The sequence below is a fragment of the Drosophila eugracilis genome, unplaced genomic scaffold (assembly GCF_018153835.1).
Source record: "Drosophila eugracilis isolate 14026-0451.02 unplaced genomic scaffold, ASM1815383v1 contig_649, whole genome shotgun sequence".
Lineage (NCBI taxonomy): Eukaryota > Metazoa > Arthropoda > Insecta > Diptera > Drosophilidae > Drosophila > Drosophila eugracilis.
The window spans coordinates 2,220,084-2,242,914 of NW_024573535.1; the positions used below are offsets into that span (position 1 = coordinate 2,220,084).

At 41.3% G+C, this 22,831-nt stretch overlaps 1 protein-coding gene across 3 annotated transcripts; it reads left to right on the forward strand.

Annotated features, from left to right (window-relative positions):
- The first annotated feature begins 1,249 nt into the window (after positions 1-1,249).
- Positions 1,250-18,634, forward strand: LOC108117710 (ATP-binding cassette sub-family A member 12). 3 transcript variants are annotated; one of them, XM_017230262.2, is made up of 15 exons: positions 1,250-1,638; positions 8,621-9,003; positions 9,064-9,206; positions 9,426-9,509; positions 9,572-9,712; positions 9,795-9,842; positions 10,084-10,223; positions 10,285-11,300; positions 11,356-11,476; positions 11,700-11,890; positions 11,951-12,288; positions 12,345-12,997; positions 14,545-15,803; positions 15,864-16,569; positions 16,776-18,634. In XM_017230262.2, the coding sequence occupies exons 2-15, from the start codon at positions 8,702-8,704 to the stop codon at positions 17,649-17,651; spliced, it is 6,018 nt and encodes a 2,005-aa protein (XP_017085751.1). In that variant the 5' UTR covers positions 1,250-1,638; positions 8,621-8,701; the 3' UTR covers positions 17,652-18,634. The 3 variants fall into 3 exon arrangements, with proteins under 3 accessions (XP_017085751.1, XP_041675306.1, XP_017085754.1); XM_041819372.1 differs by lacking the exon at positions 9,795-9,842 and having other exon boundaries at positions 1,251-1,642; XM_017230265.2 differs by lacking the exon at positions 9,795-9,842 and having other exon boundaries at positions 1,251-1,638.
- The last annotated feature ends 4,197 nt before the right edge of the window (positions 18,635-22,831 follow it).

A 22,831-nucleotide genomic window follows, 5' to 3' on the forward strand; every position in this document is an offset into this window, starting at 1 on the left:
TCAGACGCACTTGCTCTGGTGGGTTTACTTTCACCCATTTTTATCATATCTTCTCGAGGCATTCTTGATGCTACAATTTTTATCAGATCCAGAGATTTATTGAATTTTTAGAGTTCTTTGAGCCAACAGAAAGTGGTTACTTTTACTTTGAATATATTGCTTTCTTAATTACCTGTTATACTATTTAAGAGCAGTAAATTATACTGTTATTTTCTGCTTTCAGAGATAATAATTCTGGTTATCAAATTAAAAATATTTTATATTTAAATATACAAAAAACAAAAAAAAGTAAATATATATATTTAAATTAGCTAAAATGACAAAGCAAGCTGCAATCTGTTATTAATTTCAAAATCAAAAAATTGTTTTTAATTAAAAGAGTTTTTGGGTTAAGCAGTGTATATCTCTGCAGTTCCCACAGATTAAAGTTTCGTTTTGCGTTCATATGTAAAAAGACAGTACTTTTACCTCAGATTATATTTAGATATTGCATACTATCTTGAATGTAAAACTTAATCCAGGGATTTAATTAGTTTTGTCAACTCATTGGCGTGCTTATATCATTGGGTTCCGATCCATTAGCCTAGTCCAGGTACAAAGTGCGAGCGTTATAGCCCTCTTTACACGGCCGACTGACTCTCAAAATTGGCACTAATTCACGGATCCAGCGTTTCGGGAAGGGCCTCGTCTGTATTTTTGGCATTTCATTGGATATAAGTACAGTTGTCCGATGGCCCAGGGCTGCAATTAGTACTTCCCGAAAAGACGGGCTTATTAAATCCATTTCTGCTTTTGCTGCGTGTCACGCACACCGGGAAACAAAAGAACAGTTAAGATCAGGGAGGTATAGGAGAATTTTTTCGACGGGGTTGAACTTTCGAACCGTAAATTAAAGTTCAAACTAACCTAACTTGATTTAAATGGAATTATGAACGCGATTTTGGTACTACTAAATGTCATCCTAAATTAAGCAAAACTATAAAACTGGGACTTCTTTGGATGAACTTTTATTTTAAAATCAAGAAAAAAGGTTGGTTTTAGGAATCACGTTTCGTAAGTCAGTTCTGACGTTTTCTTATGGAAACAAGTTCGAACCCCTCGCGTACGCCTATGAACGAAGAGGGCAACATGTTGCTGGTGCGACGACTGGTAGCCGGGAGCAACATGTTGCCGCCCACACGCAACAACAACGAAGTTGGAAGTTGGCGATCGCCGTCGACGATCGTTGCTTTGACGTCGGCAGCAGCGGCGGCGCCGCCGGTAAGCTGGGAGCGGAATTAAATAATTTTCCGTAAGCGCGTTTAGTCAAGCTCAGTTCAATTGCGGCCAGCTTTGTTGGCGGACGTCTCAGGCGGCATTTCTTGTACTAAAAGAAGTCGAACTAAACCGAAATCTTCTTCGATATTTTTTTTAACTGTGCTAACTGTGCGAACGAGAGGGCAGCAGCGAGAAAAGCGGCACAAGAAGTGAAGACTAAAGTGTCTGAAAGAAAACAAAAAACGAAAACAAAAGACGGTGTGTGAAGTTAACAATTGCAGTGACCGAAAAACCTTTGGCAGCGAAAAAGACCAAAAGAAAAATCAAAGAAGAAGAGGAAGAACAAGAAGCAGAAGCGACAACAACAACACGTTTTGAGGGGTCAGTAAGTCAACATTTTTTCCTGTTCTCTGTTTTTGTCTTTTGTTTTTTTAGTCTGTTTTTACCACCTTCCCAAATATTTATTTTGGCAGTGCAGCAACTTGCAAAATCGAAGCAGCAACAGCTGTTTTCAATCGCTGTCGCTTTCAATATCGTTACACTGTAAAAAATGATCACATATTAAAAAAATAGATATGTTAATACGGCAGGGGACAGTATTAGTAATTTACTAATATGTAGGATCTATGCATATACCGCTATATGTAAGATAAAATATATACCAAAGACTTTACCAAATATAAAATAGAATCTTAAAGAAAATCTTTATAACCCTGTATTTATCTATACTTTTACATAAAAAGTTTTAAATATTTAAATATAATTGTATTTTTATTAAACAATGCAGAAATATGTATATTTTCAACATAATAACTGTAATTTTATAAATCATAAATGTAAATTTATTTGTGTCAAACTTCTTGCCATTTTTTATGTTAAAAAGTGTTATTATTTTCGCCAAAGCTGTATGTTGGTACTGCAAATCTTTAAAATATAACAAATTTAACAAAAATTTAATTTAAAACATCTCGCAAGTCGATCGAAATTGATTAGTTTAGCTATTTTATACTTATCAAAGACTAAGACATCCAATAAAACATTTTAAAATTTTGAAAATCTGATCTTTACTTAGCAAACATAGCATTTAAAATGAATGAAACTCGAGTCGATTGCAGTTTCTTTCAGTGTAGGTTTTGGGGTTTCGTTTGGTATCTGACGTTTCTGGTTTTTGAGGTTTCTTGGCACGTTTTTTGACGTTGCTGTCGTTAGTAATGCTGTTCGAAAAAAGGGCTGCCCAAAACAAAAGGTGCGGAGCAAAACAAAACGTTGGACAAATTGTCCATACGAAAAGCTATATTTAACCGAACAACAACAACAAAAGTTGTAAATTTATGTAGTTAAACGCCAAATGGCAGCACAAAAAGAGGTGGCAAAAGCAACGCCAACAAGCGATGAAAGTGAAAACGCAAAAGAAAAAACAAAAATAATAGGAAGTACAAATACCCTTAATTATAATAAGTTGTTAAAAAAAGAAAATTTGTAAAGCACATTTATTAAATATTTAAAATTTGTACTATTTCGAGATTGTGGATTCCACAGAAAAAAGGCTTTAAAGAATCCATCTTTTTAGAGCAGGTAGAAGAAACCAAAACTGTCTTTTATTATTATTAACAACTTACTTAACTTTAAAATACATAATTCTTAAATGTATTGTTTTGGTGTGTTGAAAGCAGGGTTCTTAGCCATATTTTGATGGCTGTAATATGCATATCCAAGTAATTAACACGCGCGAATGTTATACGGACAATTCCCCCCTGGAGGGCATTCGTCATGGATTTTCCGACGGCTATCGAATCTAAAGTTTAAATGTTAGAAAAGCTCGAAGTGTGAGATTTCTAACAATTAGCCATGTGAAATCAGAGGGGGTAAGGAATAAACTCAAGATGCATTAGCATCTCAGAGGCACTTAGATCATTATTTGATAACTTTATAAAAATTGTTGGGTAACGTTTAAAAATAATGAATATAAAATGATTTTATATATAAACTATAAAGATAGAATTATGTAGCATAGTTAAAGTTAAATTTACAACTTGGATATATGCACATTTATAATTTTTTGATATGACAGAACATACATATTCTGGCCATATAAGATATAAATTTAGCACTTAAAGCAATTAAGTACCAAGAATAGTTTGTGACTCGCTTGCATAGCCAGGATATTAAATAAAGAACTAAATTGGCAAGACGCTTAGTTAGAATTCTTAGCTCGCCTTCCGTTTTCTGAGCGTCTGGCGATTATCGCCGGCATTACCATAAAATCTTTTAGCATACCGCTTCCAAAGGCCCTGAGTGCTATTATCAGACTGGTTATTTATCCAGACTTAATTGCATTGCAAGTTTTTGCACATGTAAGCAGCGACCTTGCTGGCTGCTGATCAGGCTTAAAAAGCTAAAAAGCAACAAGTGGCCGTATAGTGGCGTATAAATAAATAAATAAATAAAAAGTGAGCAGCATTTCCTATGGCCAGCCGAATGGGTTTTATAAATAAAATATGCGCCAGAATCTACATGCGACTGGAAAGATAATTATAGCCAAGTCTGCGCCGGTTCTTGCCGACTCACGCTGATCGGTTGATCGGGTTATTCGATTCATTGTGATTCGACACGATCCCAAGTTTGAAGTTGAAGTTGTATCGGAAAGCTGTCTATCTGAAATCTAAAATTGAAAAATCAGAAGTCTGAGCAGGAAAACGCGTACGTTTTTAAACGCTTCACTGCCGGCAATCGCGTTTTTGTCAGTGGGAGAGAAACTGCCGTTGCATCTAATTCAATATTATTATTTTATTTTAAGTTACTCTTTCTTTAAGGAGGAAGTATTTTTAAGTCGATTACCTATTTCCAAGCGGAAGTAATGCCAATTTTGTCGTTTCATTCTTGGGCTAATGAGGTATAAATAGGATAAAAACTAAGACACCTTTAAATTCACAGAACAGTTGGTCCAGCAAAACGTAAACATTGCTCTCAATTAATCTTGAATATATTTAGCTAAGGTAAATAACATTTAATTAAATCAAGAAATTGGCATATAAATTGTTCCATAAATACAAAGAAAAAACGAGGAAATATGTGAATTAAATACGAAAAATTAAAATAAATTTATTTATGAGATGGAATGCAGTTAAAATAAATCGATGCAAAAATTGCACTATAAACCCAGCAAAACGCGTGCGATTTTAAACGCTTAGCCACACGCGACTTAAACAGCTTGCCTGGTTAGAAAGGGCGGTGCTGGGGGGATAAGTACTAAAAGATTTTCATGTAAAATTTAAGTGGGATAATCATCGAAACAAACTGCACTACACACGGCCATTCAAAGGGTGAGGGGATCACGGTGACGACCAGCCGACAAACTAGTTTCGCCTTATTTATATTTACTTTGATACCACTATTTCGTTTCGTTAGCGCTACTTGCTAGTTTTAGCGATTAGTGAAGATTCATGGTCAAGGTCGCGCTGAGATCCGAGATAGCCAATAGATCGATGATAAATTGTGGCTAGAATCCACTCGAGTCGGCAGTCGTCTGGCGGAGTTTTATGTTAATGCTGATTGCGATTCGGAGGCACAGGGAGAAATTCTAGATTCTTGTTCTATATATTAGATTAGTTTGTTGTGTTTGTAGGCTAAAATGAGCAGTGCAGTATGAATTTATAGGTGAACAAATTGAATAAATAACATTCTCAATTAGTCAAGAAGAAGTTAAATTTGTTTTCTGTGTCTGTTGGCTCAGTTGCCAGTGGTTTTCAGAGAGGTGGGTCAAGTTCCCGCCTGAATTAGTGCGTCTGTCAGTCAGTCAGTCAGTAGAGGCCAGCTGTGTTGCATAGGCAAATGGAATAAACTTTGCACATCGAAATAGCTGTGGAATGTAATTCATAAAAACAGTTGTTAAAGTTTCCTAACAACTAAATAGATATTCATTAAAAGAATTACAATTATAAAGTTTCGAGATTCTTTGTTTTGACTTTCAACGAGGTGGATGATTAAAGATGCTAGCCGTCTGGCTCCCAATCGAATATTTCAAGTCTAAACCTGTAACAAGTCTATACTGGCGTTGTTATAAAACACCTTTTAATCAAAGGGGACAGGAGGCATCTCCATGACGATGGAGACTTAGAACGAGCATTCGATTAAGTGCTGCTGGCTGGGGTAATTCCAGGAATTCATTTGCATCTTTAGTAACTGAACGTGATCTAAACGAGTTTTGATATAAAGGGGCGGGCGGATCTTGGCAACGCCACGAAATCCCGTTTTGCAACTGCATCAGATTCGCAGCTTATTTTCGCTTTATTTTAATTAGCCCAAAAGCGGGTATTAGTTTCGGTTTGCAGGTACCTGAAAAGTACGCGAAAAACATCTGGTTATTACTGCCTGGTTGTGGGGCGGGATGGTGGGGTGGTGAAGTCTTAATACCCACTGGTTAGTAGCTGGTACTGGTACTGGTTACTAAGAGGGGGAGTACCTACGTGCCGCGAGTGTCTAATTGCCACTGGAATCGCAGGCATTAACACATTTGCATTAGACCGTCGACGTATATCTTCCTTGAACTCGAATGGAGCGGCAGAGTTGTGGGTGGATTCACCTGCTAATTGAAGCCACTGCAGTTCTTCACTTCTCACTCTGCATAATGCCCAAGCTACCTTGCAATTATCAGCTGAAAATTCCCAAGCGATTTGCCAAGCGGTAACGGAGCTGATAAGCCGCTTGCAAATAACCATATATACTCCAGTTATACTATATAGACGAGTATATAGTATGGCCCAGTTTTCCAGCGGCGGGAAACTGGAGCGATCGGTTCACGCAACATTAGCCGGGGATCAATCAAGTATTAGATAATCCCCGCTGGTGATGACATTGGCTCGACTGCAACATTATGCTACAGGCCATTGACTAATCAGCAAATGCGACTGAAAGTGGATTTGGAACTGGAACTAAATCTGGTAGTTTGCTAAATCTGGTTCCATAGGCTTTGCCAAACGAGTTGCCGGTCGGCCTGGCTTCTCAATTGGTGTGTTTAGAAACTAATTTAATTGTTAAACTTATTGCGAAAACTCTTTATTGGTATTGTTGTTGAACTATTTAAGATACATACTTAATCAGGGCATTACTATAATTAACCAAAAATAAGTTATTAGCTTTAGGTTTTGTCTTCAAATGGCACTAGCCAATTGAAACTATTACTCTTTTGCAATTTAACTTTTAAAGGTATTCTAATGTAATTAAATTAGTTTAATATGTAAAGGATTCTTTTAGTAAGAATAAAGAAATTTCCACTTGCTGATGAGAATTGAGTATTTTTAGAGTATTGCCAAGGAACATAATGACTTTAGTTCAACTTAATCGAGTGGATTTAAACATAATGACCAATAATAAATCAGGATTTTCGACATAGAATAGATTAGTTTGTTGTGATGATTAACTCAGAGGAGATAATGACTGCAAGATTAATAGATAGATTGCAAAAAATAATTGGAGCATCGCGATTTTTTGTGTTTGCCCAGAACTGCCTTGAAAAGTTGTTATTACGGTTTAGAAAGTATTTTTGAAAGATCTTTGCATATATATTGCTTAGATTATTTCACTCTCAGGGTGATGAGGCTGTATGTTTTATTGATGTCTTAATAGCCAAAGCAAGTTCTAGCAATGTGCTAGCCAGCTTATTAAAAGTCAAAGTACCCTGAGCCAGATTTCAGTTTCTGTTTATATTTCCACACGTCTTAATATTCTTTTGTCTCGCCCCTCGAGATTTTCCCACTTTGATTGAAGTCCCCAGGCAAAAGTCATAAGTCAGAGTGCTCACACCGGCGCGTAATACGTACATAACTATATAGATAGATATATATACAGAATGTACATACACATTCAATCGAGACGGAGTTGATTGGCATCTTGGCAAGATCAGCGGGTGGCGTTCATCAAAAGTCACAGGCCGAGCTTTGCATACCAAACAAAAAATCAAGAATAAACGCTCTTTTATTGCCTGGCTGTGCGTCTATTTGATTTGTAACTGGTTTTGCGAAGTTCGACATTGTCCGGGTCATAAATCGTCCAGCCAATTGCCTGGTGGGTAATGGACGCGGCTCATCTTTCATCAGCTCAACTCAACTTGACTCAAATGGACAGCTGGGCGCCATAACTCCATTACAATCTCGAGCACCTTCACCTCGGCCACGTCAAGCTCCTGTTCGGGCCATAACTCTTTGGACGATCTTGCAGTTTTACGAGGGCCTAAACCTTGGACGGGGCACATTGGCACCTCTTAAGCACGCAAATTAATTCTGTAAAAAATACTAAGGAAGTTTAGTTGAGATTTTTGGAGACTGATTAGATGATTACCATTATTCCATAACTTTAAAAATTGGAGTTTGATTTTGAAGATAATGGTTTGATCATAGTTTGTTATGGCTTGCAGAAAGGTGACCCAAAATTACGATTTGAATCGTGATCTCAACGAGGCAGGGCTGTATATCTCTATTCATATATTTCAATGTAGGGTTGATGATGTATAGATTTTTGATTAAGAATTGAAGAATGTAGGATGTGAAAGGTACCCAATGAGCTATGCTTTTAATTTTCATAAATAAGCACATTCTTCTCAGTATAGACATGCCTATTTAAGATTATCCTCAATCCTTATATGCCTAAAACAACGGAAATTACTAACTTTTACTTAGTCTCCACAGTTGTGTTTTAACTGATTGACTGTCAGCATAGCTGTTTTGCCTGGTTGGCCAGTCAGTGACTCAGAGCTATCAGCTGAATAATTTAATTGAAATTACAAAAGCACGCTTTTAAAATAATTGTCAACAAATGGAATTCACCGGCATCGGGTGCTGAAGAGGGTTAAGGGGCTCTTCGATTGCCACCGGGAAACATTTTTGCCGACAAGGCGAACCACTAAGCAGCCTGAATTAGCAGCGCGGCAAACGGCGTTAAGGCGTTTAACAAAGCAAACAGGGGTTAATTATGTTGGGGAAGCGATATCCGTAGAGATGCGATCCCATCTGTCTCCGCAATTAACACCCGACTCTCTTCCGCCGCCAAATGGAGGGGGGGAATATCACCAAAGCTGGTTGGTTTTACAATGTTATAGTTGATAGTTATTAGTATTAGCTTAACCTCAAGAAAAGTTTAGATTTTCTTCATAAATATTTGTTGTAAATTTTTTATAAATTTACAAACTAAATGTGCCTTTGATTATTTATCAACGAAGTACTTTCACTTGTCACCTTTACATTCCGGTGAAAGGGTCTTCTTTATTTCAGTTTGAATTTGGTTTTAATTTTTGATATGTTTTTGGATTATAGCTGGATATGAGGAAGTATGTTGAAAATTGACAGTGCTTTTGATTTTCTCTGTTTAGACGACGAAAATGCCCGAGTGATCGAGTCGAAACAGCGATCGCCAGTGGGAATTGTGAAAGGAAACGGAGAGGTCAGCCGACATGAGGATGCACCTGAATGGTCGCGAGGTCCGGGAGCTGTTGCGCAAGGATTTGCTAGTGCGATGGCGCCAGAAGGGCCTCAGCCTGGTCCTGTTTGCCTGGCCAGTGATGATCTTCATGCTGCTCTACTTGATCCGTCTGAAGTACGGATCCGAGGATATGGAGGCCTGCCAGTATCCCACTCGACTACTGCCCACCAAGAACCAGGTCGTTCCTGCCGCCTTCTCCTACATCTGCAGTATTGAGAACCGCTGCCAGCCGTCCCATCCTTACGAGGAGTACTCACATTGGAAGGAGGCACCGTAAGATCATCTTCTCCTCCTAACTTAAGCAGTTACTAGCTACTAACCCTTCTATTCTAGCCTGCACTCTGTAATTGACGTCGTCAACGCCTTCGTGACTGATGACCGGCTCCACAAGGCCGTTGTGGAGCTCGCCGAGAAGGCCAACTTTGTGTCGGCCATAACCACATTGATCACCAGTGATAGACTCGACATTATACGAAGTAAGTAGTAGTGCCTCATGATTATACCACATATGTAAGTGGCAACCAAAGTCAGCTAATCATAAAGTGCAATTAGAGGTAACCGTGATCCCTTCTTAACGAGCTGATAACTAGCTTCTTGAGACCCGCTTTCTAAGTGGAATAACTTTAACTTTTTGAAGGTGACCTAATGTAATCCAAGTGTTATTCATTTACAACTCTTTCTTCTTTCTGTTAAAGGTAACATAAGTGAAATTATATCCCTGGTGCCCGAAATCGAACGACGGATGAACTACAGTTTCGACATTAAGCATCTGTTTTCGAGTATGTTCAAAATTAAACCCCTGATAACCCCCTTGATAATCCCCAACTGATTCCTCTGGTAGATCGCGAGACCTTCGTTAAGCTGGGAGTTCTGTTGTGTGGTCATCCGTTTCCTAACACCGATACTATACCCCTGGTCAATGAAATCCTAGAGTCTGAGGACTTTAGCCAGACCAACGACGCGGAGCTCGATGCCATGCCAAGTAAGTTTAACCCGCTATAGATGGGGAACCCATCCATCAAATTCCCAGAAACTGCAAATTTCCAACCTTGCTCTGCCTCCAGACCGTCGTCGTCGTCGATCCGAAAATCTCCCCACGGACTGGAGGCCAAGTGAGCATGATCTTTTTACAGATCTTTATGTTTTAAAAGCTTTCTCAATCTGACTATAATTGGCTTTCCTATCTCTTAAGTTTGGGTTAAAAGTGCTTGATGGGTCTCTGATACTTCTAGGGCTGTGGCTAACATTGCTTCTATGATAAACTATGATTCGGGGAATCTATAAATAAATGCCTAGACCCCACAACAGTTTATCCTACTTATATTGTATATTACTAACTATTCATAATCCTAGCCAAATACTGCAAACGCCTGTACCGGGATGTAACTTCCACGAACCAAGGCAAGCTCACCTGGAATACCATCAAGCCTATAATCCAAGGAAGGATTCTCTACACCCCCGCAAATGCTGTTACTGAAAGCGTGATGAAGTTTGTATGTTCTTAGACAAGGAAACCCCTTACGGCAACCTTTAATATGTAATTTTCCATCGCAGAGTAATGCCTCCTTTGAGGAACTGGACAAGCTGAAACAACTTTCCCGAGCAGCAGCCACTATTCTCACCAAACTGCACACAAATACCACGTTCCAGGAGGCTTTTGACAGCCTACTCAAGCTGGCCAAATCCCCGCTGGTGAAAAGTTTGGTTGGCGATGACTTCGATATCGAAGAAATCGAGCGGGTGTTCCAATATATTCGCACGAACCAATTGATATATGACATTCTTACCACTGTGGCGGATCTGATGGATTGTGTGTCGGCAGATCGCTTCGAGGCCGTTGAAAGCGTGGAGGAACTGCAAAGGAGAGCCTACGAACTGAATCAGAACAAGATGTTTTTGGCCGCCCTGAATCTGGAGGATGTGGCTCTCAAACAGTCATCCTACCGCCTGCACATGGATACGGATAATACGCAACCGACTTTTGAGAATCGGAATAGGTTCTGGTTCCCGGGACCAGCCGACAGTATGGTCATTGATCTTAAGTATCATCGTGGTTTCGTTCAGCTGAAGCAGATGGTGGACCTGGGAATTATCAAGAGCAAACGTGAAGAGGCTGGCTTCCCGCCAGAGGAGGAGAACCCTGAGAGTGGTCGATCCTTGAGTGGTCTATTTAGTATCAAGCAAGTGGACGATGACATCTCCGATGAGGATGACGATGATTTAGACCTCAGTCTAGAAGAAGGCGGCGCAGAACAGGCCACTAAAAAGGTTCCACCATCTGTGGATGATCAGGAGGCCACGACAATTCCTCCTTCACCTAAAGAGGATGAAGAGGAGGTCACCACCGAAGAAGAGAAGGTCACTTCAGAACGAACAGTGGCTAATGGTGAGCCCGATCTCCTGCTGCTCAACGATGACGATGTTCTGAAACGAACAAAGCGTCAGGGTCTGTTTGACTTACTCGGAGGATTTGGTGGATCGGGGGATGCCAGTAAGAAGAGCAAATTCGAAGTGGACAACATGCAGTTCTACACGAAACAGTTTCCCTATCCCGCCTTTGTTAACGATGTGTAAGTGGCACTTACTTTCCTGTTTTCTTAATTTTAACACTGTTTTTATTTTTAGATTTAAACGTGGTTTGTACTTGGCCCAGGGTGTTCAGGTGGCCTATCTACTCGGTCTGGTGGTCTTTGTGGCCCTTTGTGTGAGGGAGCGGATCTGGATGAGGGAGAGCCGAAATAGCATGGTGAGCTGAAAGTGTTATTATGATGTTAATTGTGTTTCGCTGATACGATGACATAATATAAGGAATATATAGTTTCCTCTCATTTAACTGATACGTCGGAAAATATTCAGACAGATTTCAAGTAATGACTTTTAATCAGTTTAATAAGGATTACCAATAAGTTTAAAAAGACACTATATATTAAGGAGATTTAAGATCAAATTATTACCATCATCATCCATAGTTGATGCGATCGATGGGTCTGAAGGCACATTCCGAGCTGGTGGCCTGGGCTCTTATGAGTTTTATGGAGCTCAGTGCGATCTTCGTGCTGATCAGCGCGGTTCTCTACAGTGGCGGCATCCTGGGCTATACCAATTGGGTTTTCATGATGTTCTACTGCCTGTGCTTCGGCGTTTGTTTGATTTCATTCTGGTGGGTACTTTGATTATTACACCACATATGAGTGGTCTAAATCTTTAACCTAACCCACAGTTACATGTGCTCCAACTTCTTCAATTCCGCGAACATTGGTGCAGTGGCCTCGGCTCTATTGTTCTTCATCAGCCTGTGTCCCTTTATCATTGTGTTGATGTTCGATGCCAAGTTGAGTGTGTTCGAGAGCTTCCTAGTGGATCTTTCCTTCACCACGGCCTTTGCCAAAGGCTGGGGCGAGCTGATGCGCATGGAGCTTCAGCAAGAGGGTCTGACCCTGGGCCACCTCATCCAGGTTGGCCCTGCGAGGAGCGAGTGCGCCATGGCGCTACTCATGTTCCTTCTCGACTTCCTGCTATATGCGGTCATTGGCCTGGCCTATCAGCGTTTCAAGAGGAGTAAGCAGTTTACGGGTTAATATCAATTTTAATCTAACAATTTTCCGATTTTCCAGATAACTATAGCTTTGTGAAGGTCAGTCGTTCGCAGTTGGACGACAAGCTGGGCGCCTCGCTGGTTAATGTAACCAAACTTTATGGCAGCAAGTGCGCCGTTTCGAACTTGAGCCTGGACTTTGCCCGCAACCAGGTGAGCTGTCTTCTGGGCCGAAATGGAGCTGGAAAGAGCACGGTGATCAAGCTGCTTACCGGGCAAATTCGGCAGAGCAGCGGCAAGGTCTTGTTGGCTGGAGAGCACCAGGTGGGCGTCTGTTGGCAGGACAATATCCTTATACCCACGTTGACGGCCCGTGAGCACTTGCAACTGTATGCCCAGATCAAAATGCCGCCAGGCGAGAGTGGTGGTGCCGAAGAGATCCGCTCGGAGGTGGCACGAACACTGCAGAGTCTTAACTTCGGCCAGCACGAGTCCTATCCCTCATGGCAGCTCTCTGGTGGCTACCGACGACGCCTGTGCGTGGCCATCGCCTTTATTGCCTCACCCAGTGTAGTCATCCTGGATGAGCCCTGCAACGGCGTAGATGCCAAGGCCAGGAAGGACATCTGGCAACTAATCGAGCGACTACGTCAGGGGAGGGCCGTCATCTTTGCCACCCACTTTCTGGACGAAGCCAAGTATCTGAGTGACTCGTTGGTGATAATGAGAAATGTAAGTATTGGATATGATAACCATAAGATTTTATAATTTGTGAATAAGCTGTTAGAATTAGGTTGACTGTTGTTTCACCGATTACTTGTAGAATCGTTGAAAAGTATCTTAGAAGTAGAGGAAAGCTTTCCTAACATACAGTTTGGTTACATTTGGTTACTATGTACATATTTATGAATGTACATATATTTATCTATTCTTAATCAGGATCGCCCTGACGACTTACCAATGAGAGTCTGCCCTTCCGCTTGTTAGTCTTTTCCTATGAACGGAGGAATTTCGAGTCCTTAATGACGTAAAAAATTTGGAATAAGCATGTCTGCGCAGCTCAAGGTTGTTTAATCATCTGAAATTATCTACTTTAACGCCCACAAAACGGCCATTTTAGTCATTTTAGTTTTGTTAAGAAAATTATTTTGAAATTGGCTAATAGAGTAATGGGTATCTGTCGCGGTAATCGACTATAGTGATCCTTCTTGTCTAAATATTTAACTAATAAGACCTTCATTCATACTTTCATATGACCGTACAGAGTTGCCACATTTTTATACCCGTTACTCGTAGAGTTAAAGGGTATACTATATTCGTTGAAAAATATGTAACATATAAAAGGAATCGTTTCGGGCCCTATAAAGTATATATATTCTTGATCAGGATCAATACGGAGTCGATTGAGCCTTGTCCGTCCGTTTGTCCGTACGTCCGTCCGTACGAACGCTGAGATCCCAGGAACAATAAGAGTTAGGAAGTTGAGATTAAGCATGAAGATTTTTGAGGTCCATACGCAGCGCAAGTTTCTTTCCGCATCCTGCTACGCTTACTCTAACGCCCACAAATCACAAAAATCAAAAATGCGAAAATTTCGGGAACTATAAGAGCTAGAAAGTTGTGCTTAAGAATACGTATTTAAAAGATGCCACTGCAACTTGCCCCTAGTTTTCAACCGGCCACGCCCACTCTAACGCCCACAAACCGCGGAAAACTGTGGCGTCTATAATTATTTTAAATGCCTTCGTTTGACCTTGTGTAACTTATTTCTGTTAATATCTATCCATTTACCAAAGATTTTTCAAATCGGAACATTATTTCGCTACTTATGAAGAATTTAAGTTTATAAGGCCTCACATGAGCAGTCACTATCAGTTACTCGTCATGCTTTCTCCGACAATAGGTGGCGCTTGGGGAATTTTGTGTAAAACAGTAACGGGTATCTTATAATCGCGGCACTCGACTATAGCGAGTCTTCTTGTTATATATGATATCGATTTGGTATATTAAAGCTATCGAAAATAGTGAGAGAAGAATTTTGTACGTCCCATTAGGACCTTTAACTAAACTTTTAGGTGAAACTTAAACATCCCAGCTTCAATTTCGAACGGTTTTTGAGATTCAATCAGAAAACGATCAAAACTAAGTTTTCAACAATGATATTTACAATTTTAGAATATTGTTCTTGAATTGACCCCATATTGTTTTTGAACTTTTTTCACTTTCTTCTGGTATTTTATTGATATGATCATCTTCATCTTGTGTTCATACAATTCTAGGGACGCATTATCGCCCAGCACAGCCGCGATTCCCTGCAGCATCTGTGCACCTCCAACTACAGCATTCGAATGCGTTGTGCCGATGCCACTGGAGTGACCTTCATTGTCCAGAAGGCACAGCAGCTCCTGCCCCATAGTCAGGTGCTGCACTCGGGAGTGGCGGATCATCCTCACAGCCTGACTATCAGTGCCAGCTATGCAGAGCATCTAACACCAGGAGCCGTCGAATTCCTCGAACTGCTGCAATCCCAAGAGGCAGCTGGCAGCATTAGTGATGTTGAACTCACCAGTAGCTCTAGCTTGGAGCAGGAGTTCGAGCAGTTGAACAGGAATGGCGAGGAGACAGCGCCCCGACGATCTGCCAGCGATCGGAGTGGAGTGGTTGCAGGGCCTGCAATGATTACCGATGAACCACCAACTGGATGCCAGCAGTTCCGTCTCCTGATGGGCAAGCGACTCAAGCACCTGTCCCGTAACTACCGTCTTCTGCTCTATGTCCTCCTGCTCCCAGCTCTTTTCGAGCTGTGCGCCATGTGGTTCGTCAGCTATCGTCTGGAGGATGACTTCGACACTGTCCTGCCTTTGAGTCGGTCGCTGTATCCGAAATCTGCTCAGTTCTTGTCGCAGGAGAAGGCTACAAGCTTCTCCGAGAAGATGTATCCTCAGCTAAGAACCTCTTGCGAAGAACTGGGCGAGTGCATGGAGTTCAACGGCTCCGAAAAGGCTTACGATTGGGTCCTGAACTCTTGGGACGAGTACCGCGAACGGCGATACGGCGGCTATGGACTAAATGGCTCCGGCGCTACTGTCTGGTACAACAATAAGGGCTACCACTCCATGGTGGCCTGGCTAAACGATCTCAACTCGGAGCTACTACGCACCACTTTGAACGACTCGGAGTACAATATTCTTACGCTGAACGAACCATGGAAATTGGGCTATGCCGAACTAAGTACCAGTTCTATCCTCCGTCAGGCGGGTGACGGATCCATGGTCTTTATCCTGCTGATAGCTTTTGGCTTGGTGGTGGCCGCCGGATCCGTTTACCTAGTTAACGAACGTGTCAATGGGGAGAAACTGCAGCAGAGGTTGTGCGGAGTGAGTGCTGTTACCTATTGGCTGGTGGCCTTTGTCTGGGATTACTTGGTGATGGTCCTGGGACTGATTGTGTGTCTGGCCGTGGTGCTGATGTTTGGAATGCCTGTCTTTGTGGACCGCCAGCAGTTGGTGGGCATCATTGGACTGTCGCTAGCCTTTAGGTGAGTCCTAACGAGGACGATGGCCTGGCAACTAATATTTATATTGCATTTATTCCATAGCTTTGCCTGTGTTCCGGCTGTCCATGTTGCCGAGAAGATCTTCAGCGACTCCAGCATTGCCATTGTGTCGATCTTCTGTGCCAACCTCATCATTCCGCTGGTCACCATGGGCATAATTCTCATCCTGGGCGTAGTGGGCGATGGTCCAGCGTGGGATAGTTGGCGCCACGCCCTCAACCAGGCCTTCCTCATCTTTCCCATTCATGCCCTGGGCGATGGCTTCTTGGAGTTGTGCAAAAATTACATGGTGGCTTTGGTGTTCCGTCGCTACGACATTGACTCCTATAAGCATCCTCTGGCCAGTGACCTGCTCGGACGCCATTTCACTGCCCTGTTGCTGGTGGGCGTGGCCGCCTTGATACTCAACGTCCTCATCGAATGGCACCTGCTGCGGCGCTTGTGGCAGCGTGTGGAACGAATGCTGGACTGCACCTATCGCCGGGAACTTGACAAACTGGGCCAGCTGAAGCTGGTCAATATCCAGAGCATCTTCAAGAGCTGTGTATCTGCCGGTGAGGCGGTGCGGGCGGAGAATCTCTGGCTGGCCTATCGTCGAGGCCGTTATGCGGTACGCCAGGTCCACTTTAGTGTCCAGAGGGGCGAGTGCTTCGGATTGCTGGGCAAGAATGGGGCCGGCAAGTCCACCATCTTCAAGCTGCTCACCGGGCAGCTACAGCCCAACGTGGGAAGCATATACTTCGAGCAGGTGAGTTTTTCTTATTAACTTTAAGGGAGCGCTTTTCTATGAAGGATGTTTATTAAGAGAGAACATCAAGCGTCTGGAAAACAATAATTAAACATTTTAATATTTAACTTCTTAACAAATGGCAAATGTTTTTTATATTTGATAGCATGGAATAAATAATTTTAAAATGTATATTCTTATATTCTAACTTGAACTTGGTTTTCCAGCCTGGCGTCTCGTATTGCCCGCAGAGCAATCCGCTGGACCCGCTGCTCACGACGAGCGAGTGTATCCGCTTCTACGGACGCCTGCGTGGCATTCGCGATCTGGATCAGTTTTTGGACCGCGTGCTGGACACGTACGAACTGCGGCCCTACAAGGACATCCAGGTAAAGAACCTGAGTGGCGGCAACAGGCGAAAGCTTACGGTGGCTGTGACGTGTTGTGGCTGCACGCCAACTGTTTTGATGGACGAACCGACGAGCGACATGGATCCCGTCACCCGCGACATGGTCTACGCCACCATTGAGCAACTGCTACTGGCTCGTCGAGCTGTGGTGCTGACCTCCCATTCGGTCTCAGAGATCGAGCATCTGTGCCAAAGGGTGGCGGTGCTCCGAGCGGGTCAGGTCGTTGCCAGCGATAGTCCGGAACGACTTAAGTCGGAGCATGGTGGCTACTATGCCGTCACCTGTTTCTGCGGCCCCGCCCAGCAGGCGTTGTTATCAAGGAGCTTGAGTCAACGATTGCCGGGTACGCGGGATTTGCAGCATTATGCGCACAGTTTGAGATTCCTTGTAAGGATCCGATCACCCGGTACCCTGGGCGATGCTCCGCTCCTCTCGGAACTCTTTGCCATCCTTCGAGATCTGTGCGTGGATGTGGCTCGCTTTTCGCTAAGTCGCTGTCGTTTCGAGACCGTTTTCGAGCGAATCCTCGATAGTTGCGAGACGAATGGCACGAATGGCACGAATGGCGTGAATAGCGTCCACAAGGATCAGCAGCAGAATGTTAGGAAGGATCTGCCTAGCAAGTCGGCTGCGGTCGGCGGCTCCCTGGAAACTGGGTATATTCACTGTGGCTACGAGGAGACGAGAACCTGAACGACTCGGCCACGTCCTCATTTTCAAACCAAAAACGACTAAATTCAAACCGCCTTGCGTTTTTAATGTAATAAAGGCTTTTATCTGTGACCTTTCAAAAGTTAAGCCGAACGCAATGTCTTTGTAGAGTGTTCCAAAATAAGTAGTAGAGTGTTAAAAATTTTAACGAAAACGTTTTAAAGACAAAAAGCAATCGAAGCTGTGCAATATGAAATTCATTTCAAGTTATAATTAACTTTAAAATATCTATTACTTGAGTGTTTTTAGCAGAGACCGAAAATATTACTTATTTAAAACTTGCATTTTCAAAAGAACTGCTGGGACCTATCAGAAATAACATTCTTTTTACTCTGTTCCACAAAGTTATTAAGCCAGTTTGCAATATTTTCGGTGGCCAGCTTAAATCACTTAACCTTTTTTTTTGAGCACAACTGTATATTTCTAGACAATTTATTCATACAAATATTGGACATAATTATCACATAAAATAATGAAATACTTTATTTAATCATTGAAAGTTGGCACGGTAAAGGTTTTTCCCTCGAATCGAGAATTGGGCTTGCAATGTTGTTAGCTTTAAAGTGAATGCTTAATAATATTATTTAGTAATGAACATGATATATCAGATACAAGCCTGTACATTTATATCCCACTTTCGATTTCTTTTCGTAATAGATAGACCAGTTTTTTGTGATAAGATGTGATAAGTTTGCGCCCCCGAGGCGGTACAATAATTCACTTACTTCCGGGTGTTCTGTTTAGCCATTAAGAGTCCTTCCCTTGCCCCCTCAATGTAATCCCCTAGAGCTTTAATACAAATGTACTGTGCGCGTGAAATTTAAGACCAATCTAGCTATGTACGAGTAAATATATATATGTATGTGTATAGGTGTATATGTCATGGCCGAATCCTTATAGGATCTGTCAGATGTTTTGTATGGCAATTTATAACTAATAAAGAGAACGATGTGTATATATTTAAATGTGTTGCAAGTTGAATTAATATCAGCTAAAGTAATACCCCATTATACGTACATGTAATTTGTATACTTTAAATCAAGCGTGCTCAGCGCCTATGCTCTGAGTGCTCATTTGTTTTTGTAAATGCGCTCTATATACAGTGGCTCCAAGCTTATTTCGTGCAAGAATAAACCAAAATTTAAATTTGACACCGCTACTAAACTAGCAGAGATATCAAAAAAATTTAAACGCAGTAATGTTAAGAATGTCGCATATTTTAATAAAATAATAACAAAAGTTTTTACTAATTTAAAAAACAAAAGAACTTTTCATACAAAATCTAAAAAATAAGGCAATTCTGAGCCACAAGCTTATTTCGTGCGAGCTGTAAAAGCTACTGTAACTTTCTTAATTCCTAATTTTAATAATTGGTTTGACCTCCATTATGTTTCTTGACGACTTTTAAACTATTTGTAAAGGACTCGACCAATTTTGTTTGTGGTTTCCACCGGAATTTTATGTCATTCTCCCAATAAGGCATAGATATTAACAGAAATAAGTTATACAAGGTCAAACAAAGGCATTCATAATAATATTATAGACGCCACAGTTGTCCGCGGTTTGTGGGCGTTAGAGTGGGCGTGGCCGGATGAAACCGTGGCATGCTGCAGTGGCATCTCTTTAATACGTATTCTTAAGCACAACTTTGTAGCTCTTATAGTTTCCAAAATTTTTGCATTTTTGGTTTTTCGGGTGTTGTGGGCGTTAGAGTGGGCGTGGCTTGATTCACATTTGGAGCATCAAAAAAATCTACATGCTTAATCCGAACTTTCTATCTCTTATAGTTACCGAGATAAGCTCTTTTGAGCTTAATGGGCGTAAGGGTGGGTGTGGCCGGATAATAGTACCACTATAAGATGCGCTGGCATCTAAAGATTATACGTACTGAATTTCAAGCTCTCAAGCTTTCTAGCTGTAATAGTTCCTGAGATTTCAGCGATTTTAGTTTTCGTGGGCTTTAGAGTGGGCGTGGCATGATGCGGAAATAAACTTGCGCTGCGTAGGGACCTCAAGAATTTTCATAGTTAATCTCAACTTTGTATCTTTTATAGTTCCTGAGATCTCAGCGTTCATACGGACAGACGGACGTGGCATAATCGACTTCGCTATTGATCCTGATCAAGAATATACATCTATACTTTATAGGGTCGGAAACGCTTCCTTCTACCTGTTACATACTTTTCGAACGAAACTAGAATACCTTTTTATTCTACGAGGAACGGGTTTAAAAATGGATTTAAAAGTCGTAGTTTAGAGTTATTTACCGTTAAAGTGCTTGCACGAAATAAGCTTGTGCGTCAGAATTGCCCTATTTTGCTTTTGTTTTTTTAAATTAGTAAACTTTTGTTATTATTTTAATAATATGCGACATTCTTAACATTACTGCGTTTAAATTTTTTTGATATCTCTGCTAGTTTAGTATCGGTGTCAAATTTAAATTTTGGTTTGTTCCTGCACGAAATAAGCTTGTAGCTCCTGTATGGGCTTTCTCCGTATGGGCTTTCCCATAAGCTTTGAGTGCTCGCTTCGCTATTCCAGCAAAAAATTTTCATTTTCCCCTTCTCGCCTCATTCCGTCGCTAACTGTTCTTGTTTCTTCTTCGATCATCCTGGAACTCCTTGCTAATCCACCAACAATTTTTCGTTTTGCACGTTCCACATCATTCCGTCGCCGACTGCGATACATTTTATTTTTGTTTCTTCCTGGATCACACTCGAACTCCTTCCTATTCCACCAACCATTTTTCATTTTCCCCTTCCCGTCTTATTCCGTCGCTAACTGTTCGTGTTTCTTCTTCGATCATCCTCGAACTCCTTGTTATTCCGCCAACAATTTTTCGGTTACCTCTTTCCGCCTCATTCCGTCGCCAACTGCAATACATTTTGTTCATGTTTTTTTCTTCGATCATTCACTGGAATTTACTAGGTATTTATACTTTAGAGTTTATTTTTCAGTGGACCATCGACGTGAGTGTTAAAATGAGTGATGATGAATAGGTTAGCAAAAATTAGGTGATTTCTTTCTCTCAGTGCAGAGCTGCAAACCAACAGAAAAGCATCACTAAACATGGCGCGCTTTCTTGTATTTGGGTTAGTTAATGTTCTGCAGCAAGACGAACATCGACGAGCATTCCTGCTTTAAATTCTTTATTTTTAAATATTTGTAAAAACAGGAAGTTCTGGGTGCGAATCGCTTTAATACGAAAAGTGAAAATTTAAGAACTTAACATATAATGCGGATTATGCAGGCGACCAAAATGAAATCAAAAGCCAAACTCGCTAGGTAAATAATGTGCTCAAATGCGGTTGAAGCTGCATAATGCTGCCGAATCGGCTTATCAGCCCGATGCAATTATTAAATTATCGGCGAACAATCGCCCGAGATCGGGAATGTAGAGAGTCCGGCTCCAGTTCGCCGTGTTTAATTAAGCTGTTTGAAAGTGGCTGAGGGAGTGGGCGAAAAAAGGAGTGCAGTTCTTGCAGTTCAAAAGCCAAAAAGTAATTAAACCAAAATGGTGTAACATTAACCAAAACGTGCCCTGAAATAACCTCTTTCCCCGTTCCTAGCGCCGCCCGCCATTTCCGTTATCAGCGTTTGGCATTTGAATAGACGCTTTTGAAGTATTTTTTCCGGGGGAGCTGGAAAAATTCGTTGGCCAAAGCGCTTTTATAATTTGGCTTTCCTTTTTCCCCTCGTTTGCCTTTCGGTTGCCTTTGCTGGTCGGTCAGTTTAAACAAAAAAAAAAAAGAGAAACAAAAAACACAAAAAGGAGGTGTTTTTTTTGGGCGAAAGGATTAAATTAAATTCCATTTGGTTTGTGCTGCAAACTTAACGAACGCAGGTAAAAATTAAATCAGCGAAAAATCAACATAATTAAAAGCGTTCGGTGTGCGTTTTCCGCCCCGCGTTTTCATTTGTCCATTTCACACACATTTTCTCGTTTTCCCATTTCCCCATTTCGCCATTTTTTCCATTTTCACGTTTCAAAAAGCTGAAAACGAAGCGATGCATAACCAAATTAAAAATGACCGTGTGTGAGCTTTTATTGTTTTTGGGATTTTCGCCTTGGAAAATCATGCCTCAGGCAGCCAATATATATAAGTATATGTTACTCCTATATATATGTATTTGCAAATCTAGCCAGATCTTTACTATACAGGAAGAGCCATAAAACATCAGAGCCTCCTGCATAATTCATGGCCCCTCATTAAATCTTTTTTCGCTGTTCATAATTATTCAATTATGCGTTTATTGAGTTCGGAGTGGCGTAAAAAATAATGGAAAAAATCAAAGCAATTTAAGTGCGGCCCTAATGAAAATGCTAATAAATTAATATGAAATTATTTGTTTGTCCTTCCGCTTTAATTATGCACAGACATCGGATATGCAAATGTTGTTGCAGAAATTAAAACAGCAGCCCGGAGACGTTATAAATACCGTTTTAATTAGTTTAAACTCTCTGAATTTGATTACTATCCAAATACTATTATCAAAGTAAATTCACTAAATCGAATTATTTATTTTTCATTTACAAATATCCTTTGAGATCAAATGTCAAAATGGCCACTTTTGTGTCTCCCATATCCGCTGGCATTATAAAATTGTTAGCATCGTTTTTAGCCCCCCACTTTTCCAGTTTTAATCATCGAACGAAAATCGATTTTTGGCCCAAACTGTTGCGTGGGCTGTTCAAACATATTTTGCCAACTAATCAAATCAGTTTCGGGCCATTCAAAGTTCGATGATTAATACGACAAGCCCTTTTGGCCCTCTTGTCCTTGGCCTTGTTGCCAATTTAAGGCTGATTACAATTCATCAAGCGATGGGGTCGAGCTGCGAGGCCTAAACAAACCGACTGGCCACAGAACTCCGGCCCAACAAAGGGCTAAATGCCTTCAACACCAATTTGTTTACATGCCAAGCGACACCCCCTTTCGGGTCCTTTTTCGTCCTGATGGCGTTATTTATTGTTATCAGACACTCGAGCACATAAAACATTTTATCACTTGGCCCGACCAACGACGCTGGGTGCAAAAAAGGGGGAAAAGGTGGCGATAGCCAAAGAGGATAACAAAAAAATGATTATGCTGGGGAATAGGCCAGGCCAAAAGGGGCCGGCTTTGGGGCCAGAGTCACAGGGGCGTGGCGTGGAGGAAAGA